Source organism: Erithacus rubecula (genome assembly GCF_903797595.1).
Source record: "Erithacus rubecula genome assembly, chromosome: 5".
Taxonomy (NCBI): Eukaryota; Metazoa; Chordata; class Aves; order Passeriformes; family Muscicapidae; genus Erithacus; species Erithacus rubecula.
The window spans coordinates 40291029-40299242 of record NC_136687.1 but is presented as its reverse complement, the minus strand read 5'-3'; the positions used below and the strand labels follow the sequence as shown (position 1 = coordinate 40299242).

At 44.3% G+C, this 8214-nt stretch overlaps 1 protein-coding gene across 2 annotated transcripts; it reads left to right on the top strand.

The window, feature by feature from the left end:
* The first annotated feature begins 1100 nt into the window (after positions 1-1100).
* NPY2R (neuropeptide Y receptor Y2) lies at positions 1101-7743 on the top strand. 2 transcript variants are annotated; one of them, XM_079307152.1, is made up of 2 exons: positions 1101-1341; positions 4424-7743. In XM_079307152.1, the coding sequence occupies exon 2, from the start codon at positions 4462-4464 to the stop codon at positions 5617-5619; it is 1158 nt and encodes a 385-aa protein (XP_079163278.1). In that variant the 5' UTR covers positions 1101-1341; positions 4424-4461; the 3' UTR covers positions 5620-7743. The 2 variants fall into 2 exon arrangements, with proteins under 2 accessions (XP_079163278.1, XP_079163279.1); XM_079307153.1 differs by lacking the exon at positions 1101-1341 and adding an exon at positions 2186-2273 and having other exon boundaries at positions 4424-7187.
* The last annotated feature ends 471 nt before the right edge of the window (positions 7744-8214 follow it).

Sequence of the window (8214 nt, the reverse complement as noted above, 5' to 3'; positions counted from 1 at the left end):
CAGGACGTTTTGAATTTCAAAACCAACTCTAAATCACTGAAGTTACACCTTGATGCTCCCTTAACATTCTGAGATGCAGATAAGGGCATATTGTTGAGCTATAAGGAAAGCAAGGAGCATTACCTTTGACAATGGAAGCACAAAGGAAGCTTTTGTATCAAGACTCCTTTGGAAGAAAAAGTGGAAGATAATGTTGCTGACCCCTGAAATTACCTTAAATATGAATGCAAATTCACCTAAGTGACAGGAAGTAATAGAGTATTCCTATTCTGGAGAGCAGCTTCTGCAATGTTTGGGAAGATAATTGTTTAAGTGTCAGTGCTATAGTAATAAGAAAAACAAAGTCTCCTAGTTCCTACTGTTGGGAACTATGACCAGGGCTGAAGCACGTTTTGGTAAGTCAGGTCCCCCAGATATGCATGGTGGAGACAGTCCCTTGAATCTCAGAAGTTATACGAAGAGAGGCTTCAGACACCCAGAAATATACTAAGCACAACCCATTGATGGATTGATTTAACGAAGCTAAACCCTATCAGAGATGCAGCAATGCTGGCTGGCACTAGTTCTCTGTTAAGCTGCCTGGCAGGAGAGCTGTTTTGAAAGGTTATTGATATAGAACCAAATAAAAGTAGCAGCTGTTGCCCTCACCTTTCCAGCCTTATAAATAAATATGAAATATTTTATTTTGCTCTTGACAGAATAGAAAAACGGTTTATTCATCTTTACACCTTCTCTGGCAACAGCCGCATCTGAGGATCAGAAAATCTGCGCAAGCTGCGGTGCTTGTAAGCAAGGATTTCATCCGCTGTTTGGAGCAAAGGCATCCCCTTTATGTTACCCCAGAACGCATCACGGAGGCCGGAAAGCTCCGGCTCGGGTGTGCGGCGCGCACGCCAGCTCGGGTCGGGCACGACACCCTCACATCCTCTAAACCCCTGCTTGAGGGCGGCGGCGCTGCCGCTGCTGGATCCCGAGCGAGGCGCAGCCGGCGCATCCCGGGCGCGCTGCCCGCAGCCCTGCCCGCGCCCGGAGCCCGGCGGGCGGAGCCGGCGTCGCGCCCCGCCCGGGCCCTTCCCCGGCGGCGGGGCCGCCCCGCCCGTGCCGCCCCCAGGCGTGCGGGGGCCGCCGTCGCCTCCAAACTTTGTACGGGGCGAGCCGCGGTGCGGGTCCGCCGCCCGGGAGGGGAGAACGGCGGGACCTGAGCCGGCGGGGGAACCGGGCGGTCCCACTGCAGAGCGAGGGCTCCCCGCCCTGCCCCGCCCTGCCCCGCCCTGCCCTGGCACACCGGCTCCGGGGCAGCCGCCTGCCCGCCCTCGACCGCCTGCCCGTCGCCAGAGGAAGGTAAGAACGGGAAGCGGGAACGGAGCGGCGCTCCCGGCGCGGGGTCGCGGCGGGATATCCGCAGCGCTCGGGATGTGTGTCTGCCCGGGACGGGTGTCTGCGCTCGGGACGGATGTCTGCGCTCGGAATGAGTGTCTGTCCCCGGATGGGTGCCTGCCCCCCGGATGGGTGTTTGTCCCCGGTTGGTTGTCTGCCCCGGGATGGATATTTTCCCCCCGAATGGGTGTCTGTCCCCGGGATGTGTGTCTGCCCCGGGGACAGCTGCGGGGGCCGGGAGGGAAGCGGCGCCGCATCTTAAAGGCGCGTTTGCTGCCAGCTTCGCCCCCGGCAATCCTAGCCCCTTCCCCAGCGCAGGCACTGCGGTCCTGATGGGAATGCTGCTTGCTAATGTAATCACGTATTCCGCCCTTTTTGCTTACTTGCTCTCAGAACCCATGTAAATCCTCTTTGGGCCTTTCTCGGCCGAAAGTTAGAAACAATTTGATGCCTGACCATGAGGATCTGACTGCTGGGAGGAAAAAAACAGGAAAAAAACCCTGATGTGATGCAGTATGCAAAGTGTGCCAGTAAATGCATCACTTGGAGAGTTTATCCCAAAAAAAGAACAGAAGGGGTCCTGTCAAACACTACCTGGAGTGTCAGCTTAGTTTTATCTCCATTTTTTGGAAGGCAACTGATATTTTGCCCACATAACTGTCCCACTGACAATGTTGGACTTGTCCAGTTTATTTTGTCACTTGCTGACACACGAGTTCATTCCTGTTTCAAACCGTGGTTGTTCCTTCTTTCTCCCTCAGCTTTGTCTTATTGACAAGCCCAAGGCATCTTTCATCATCCTGAATAGGGCAGTAACAAATAAAATAAAAATGTCAGAACAAGAGAAGGCTGTACTAAAAAGAAGGAGTTGCAAGAAGGAATCAACAGAAAGTCAGGTACTAGAGAAGTGGTTGAAAATACTTTTGGGAAGAACGGGAAGCTATGTTGAGTGAGCTACATCCTTCTGCCTAGATTTAGGGCAAAGAAGGGAAAAAATTCTGTTTGTCAGCCCTCTCGCCATTCTACATCTGAGTGTAGACATGACCTGCACTGGAAAAAAAGTTATGAAATTTTGAAGCATTTGACGGTCCTGGGAGCTCACCAAATCTCTACTGTAATTATATATGGAAGCATAATTCCTGGGTGTAGGAATGGGTCAAAGAAAAATGCTCATCAGAGTTCTCAACTTTTGCATAGCCTTGACTGTGTAAATTGTGGTGGATTGCTTATGTTTTAACCTGGTGGACTAAAGGTGTATTGATAAGGAATCCCTTCCTGACATCCATTGCTTAGGCTAGTAGTTGAAAACTGATTATACTGCTAAAATCAGCAGTGTGCACTAGTATGAGTAGCTGGCACATCTCAGCTACATGTGTTGTCTTTCACATCTCAGGCTTACACTACTAATTATTGACTAAATGTAAACTAAACAGTATGGCATAATTCTGATCTGTTTAGCTGGGGGGAAGACGCCTTTCAGTTCATGCTGTCAATCTGCTTCTTTTGCAAAAACAGCTCACCCTGAGGAATTCTTTGGGATGTTGTGTGGGATGGAAGCAAGCAAAAAGGATTCAGTCTGGTAGACTGCTGGTAGACTGCTGGTAGACAATGCTCCTTTCTCAGTTTGGAAACCATACTGAAGGATGTCACTCACTGATAACTACTGGGAACATAGGTAGGGGTGAAAATGTACCTCTGTTCCTCTGAAACGTTTCTCTGAAGTTGGAAGGAATTAAATGGAGCTGATCAGAAAAGAACAAGAATTTTTAAAAAGCCCTGTTCACCCCAAAAACATCAATAGCTGTTTCTTTAGGCAGACTTTAATTTGAGAACGGTTAAGCTATGTGTAACACTTGATGGCAAGAAAGTGACATTTCTTCTCTACTCTTGCTTTCCTTAGGGAAGGTAAGGAACGGGGAAGTAGAATGCGTAACTCAGGGTTGCCTTTCCCCTTGGTGGCGAACAGTGGTGTTTTATTGGTGAGTTTGCTTGGCACTGGTAATTTCTTACTATTTTCCCAGGTCAAGGAAAGGAGCCCCCAGGTTCTCAGTTCTTGGTTAGCATGCCACCCCATGCTCTAGTCTGTTTACATGGGGACATGTACTTTTTTACATCGGACTGAAGTTCTAGTCAGCAACTGATTGTAAATCATTCATATATTGTGCCTACTGAAGTCTTAGGGTAGCACAGAATTTGGCTCAGCCTGTGTAAGGAAGGGAAAAAAAAAAAAGTGATTTCTTATGCCAGTGGTGAAATTCTTACTGACATCAGCAGGGGAATGATTTGCTCTTTGCTATGACTGCAGTCAGAAATGAATGCCTGATTGGCAGCCTCCAAGGACCTCTGCTTTCTGAAACATCACACAGAAAAGCAATATCACATATTACTGTGTTTCAATTGTGTCTTGAGTTGATTTCAGCATGAATAACATGTGCATTATACATGAATAATATGCAGTCAGTTATTTCAAAGAAATGTTATTATTTCAGTTCTATTTCAGAGGTACTTTTTATTTGCTTCATGGTACAAACTGTTGTAAAACAAAGTTTCTTAAAGCATTTAGTTCACTGATAAATTAGGAAGGGCATAAACATGTAAGAATTTAGTAATTATTTAAAGGAAACACTTTTCAATAAGGAAAAGCTGAAACAGTCCGGATGGTGCTGTTCCATGTAGAATTCCCATAGATATTACTGGAAGATTTGTATTTGATAGATAAGCACTAGTTTTAGGTAGTGCATTGTTAAAACATGATATGCTGCCCAGCAGGATCTTAATCCTTCTGCATTTACTTAGGCAAACTTTGTCTTTGGAATGCTTTTGAAATCTGTTCCAATTTTCAGCAGGAGTCATGCCTAAATAATATTACTGAATCAGCCTTCAAAATGTAAGGGCAAGAGAATTTAAATATATTAAGACAGATCTTCTCTTAATCCTGCAATGTAGCATGTGGGTTAAGAAAGAGATGTAGCTTTAGCTCATTGCTTCTTGTCTTAGCCCATGTGGACCAATTTCTCCACTTGTTCTTGTATTGTTTTGCTTTCAGGGGCAGCTCTGAAAAGCTTTGACCAGGCTGCTGCAAAGATGGGGCCCCTGGAAGCAGTAGGTGAGGAAAACCAGACAGATGAAATGAAAATAGAGCTGTTCACTAAGCTGTACTTGACAAGATATACCACACCACTCAACGAATTGGCTCTGGACCCTAAACCAGAACTGACGGACAGCACAACACTTGTTGAAGTACAAATAATTCTCATCTTTGCTTACTGCTCCATCATCCTGCTGGGAGTGATCGGAAACTCCCTTGTGATCCACGTGATCATCAAATTCAAAAGCATGCGCACAGTGACTAACTTCTTCATTGCCAACCTGGCAGTGGCTGACCTGCTGGTGAACACGCTGTGCCTGCCCTTCACTTTGGTTTATACACTCTTGGGCGAATGGAAGCTGGGCCCAGTCTTGTGCCACCTGGTGCCTTATGCTCAGGCCCTTGCTGTCCATGTGTCTACTGTCACTCTGACTGTGATCGCTCTGGATCGTCACCGCTGCATTGTCTACCACTTGGAAAGCAAAATCTCTAAGCGGATCAGCTTCCTGATTATAGGAGTTGCCTGGGCAGTCAGTGCCCTATTGGCAAGTCCTCTGGCCATCTTCCGTGAGTACTCATTGATTGAAATAATTCCTGACTTCAAGATTGTGGTCTGCTCTGAGAAGTGGCCAGGAGAGGGGCAGCTCAACTATGGCACCATCTACAGCATCTCCATGCTCCTGATCCAGTATGTGCTGCCTCTGGCAGTCATCTCCTATGCCTACATCCGTATTTGGACCAAGCTCAAAAACCATGTTAGCCCTGGGGCAGGGAATGACCACTATCACCACCGGCGCCGGAAAACCACCAAGATGCTGGTGTGCGTGGTTGTGGTGTTTGCTGTCAGCTGGCTGCCCTTTCACACCTTCCAGCTGGTCAGTGACATTGACAGTCAGGTGTTGGACCTGAAGGAGTACAAACTGATCTACACGGTATTCCATGTCATTGCCATGTGCTCAACGTTTGCTAACCCCCTTCTCTATGGCTGGATGAATAACAACTACAGGACAGCCTTCCTCACAGCCTTCCAGTGTGAACAGCGGCTGGACTCCATCCACCCCGAAGTATCAGCAGCTTTCAAAGCCAGGAAGAAACTAGAAGCAAAGAGGATTCAATTCCCTGGGGACTCTTTCACACAACCTACCAATGTCTAAGATGTCTGATTTTAAACAAGAAATGAGTATGTTGTGGACAAACCGATGAACCCATTTTGGTACATGCATGTTCAATGCATAGTTCTATTCATAAATGGTGAAAGAACAGTAGCAGGAAGGTCAGGGCAGGTATTATGATTTGAGGAGAGTTGCTTGACATCAAAAATATGTAACTATACAACTGCAAGAAAGTAAAAAGGAGAGGCTTTGTTTACAGCTGTCTTGAACAGGGTAAATACCCTTCCACGCCTCCCATATCTTCTTGAGAAGTCTAAATGACAAGTGCCGGGTTTGCTGATTTTTGCTGAAGGAAGGAAAATGGTTGATTGCCTGCACAGGAATATTGGTGATGTGGATAGTTTTTTATATTCGATGTGGAGATCAGGGAGTGCAGAAGCCTGCCAGGAGACAGAATCCTGTCTGGTGGGGGAATCAGCTCTGCTGGTTAAACCTCAGACTTTTCAGGCTCCTTCTCTCCCACAGGCAAAAATCTTTTGCAAAAACAAGGGAATTAATAAGAGAAATATGTTACTTCTTTTTAACTTGCGCTAGACTATTTCAAACTAGAGCATTTGAAATAGATTGGGTTGTGAAAACAGAAGAGAAAAGAAAAAACAAACCCATCCAAATACTGGATTCAGTGAGAGGAAGGGTCAGGTTTCTATGTAAAATGAAATGTGGGTTTTGGCCAATCAAATGGGGTAAAAAGTCATCCCTTAAGAATTGGCAGTTGTTATGCTGGTGAGAAAATCACAAGCCTGTGACTTAATCATTCATTCCCTGCAGATTCTTGCCTTTCATTCTGCTCTGGGGACAGCTCAAAAATGCAGTGCTTTAAAGCGGCATTTGAGGGCAGGGAATGCAGGCTCAGGTCTTCAGTGAGCACTTCATAAACTGCTAATATTTTCATTTTCAGGACCTGCTTAAATGTCTAATGTGTTATTAACTCCACAGGCTTTGAATTGTTGCTGCTTCTGCCTGGATAATAAAACAGCAGATAATTCTGATCTTCTGGAAAGGCTTCTAGATGGTAAAGTGCTTTTCCTTATTGTGGTTTTTATATCACATACTCATCTCATCTCGGAGCTTTTTCCATCTTTAGCCTTTGTAAAAATTAACATCTGAATGATTGTAACTTAATAACAGTATACTATGTTTATGTGATAACTTAACAGTTATTCTGCATGCTGTAGTTAATAGTTAAATTCCATTTTTACTCAGGTATAAAATTTTAATCTGTTTACCATGTTGTACACAGCAATGCTCAACTCTTCTATGTCTTTGTTCAGCTTCTTTGAACTCATTAAAAATATGAAGAAAATTTCAATCCATGTTTATTCCAAGCTGCCCTGTTGCTTATCTAGAATAAAAACAAGTGTGATACTTTCACTTGAAGTCTAGTTTGACGGCTACATTTCAGGAATTTCATTTTTTCTTTACAGTTTTTGTTGTTCCTAAATTAATTGTGTTCTCTCTTACAAATTAAAACTCAAGAAAACTCCAGTTCTGAAATGTTTCCCACGTAATGAATAGTATCAGGTCTTTATCAAAGGGAGAAATTAATCTTCTTGTGTTCAGTATTTGACACCATCCTTTAAATATCCATGAAATCATTTGGACTTGGATTTTCATGAGCAGAAAAAGGAGGTCTAGAGAATTAGCTGGTGTTTACGTGAGCAGGAAAAAGTATCCATCATTCTTATACAGTTTTACAAAAATAGATTAATTCTCCACCATGTTCAGGACATGATATTGCTCACAAGTTATTTTTTGTCTGAATATTAATAATATCCAAAATGTAAGCTCAAAATTCTTATGGGTGAGGAAGGATTATAGAAGTGTGCAGTTATTATGGACATCAATCACATGTATCAGTTGGCTCTGAACACATCATCAAAAGTATTATTACTACAAATACCATCCTTTATTTAAAACACAAATGATTTTAAAGTTCTGTTTCAACTCATTTAAGCCTGTTAGAGTGTGGTATATAGACAGTTTTGAAGTAACCATGACAGTGTGTGCAAAATCTTCAATTGCCAGACTAATTCTCTGTAATTTTAAATCTGCTTTACATCATCCTGTATAAAAGCAATTAATTACAAGTCATCTTTCCATTTATTTAATGATATCTTTATTTTATGGCTTCCTGAGCTTTCTCTGCAGCCATCATGCTGAGCCAGACAGAACTGGTGCACTAATTTATTGCATTGTTTTCCTCTCTGCCTTGTGGATGTGGTGCCTTGGTCAGTGCCTGCTTTAGGGTAACAAGCCTGTGCACAGTGTCCCACTGGTGTGGATTTTCCCATGGGCACTTGAAGAGGGGATGTGACGCTGACTCGTGCCTCTTGCATGGCTTAGTCACTCCTGGAACTTGTCTCCAGCACAAGCACAGCTACACACTTTAGTACCCATCATGTTTGTAGGAAAACACAGCATTTTATCATCAAAAGCAATGATGTAGCAACCTCAAATCCCAGCTGTCAGAAGGATCTGGAGATTCAGTGTTCATCCCCATTTCCCTGTAAGGGAAACTGAATCTGTAAGCAATATTTAACCACTTGAGTGAGGAGTCTGCAGGGGACCTTCTGTTTT

Excerpts from the sequence above, each read along its gene's own strand:
- NPY2R (XM_079307152.1), top strand. The coding sequence starts at position 4,462 with ATGGGGCCCCTGGAAGCAGTAGGTGAGGAAAACCAGACAGATGAAATG.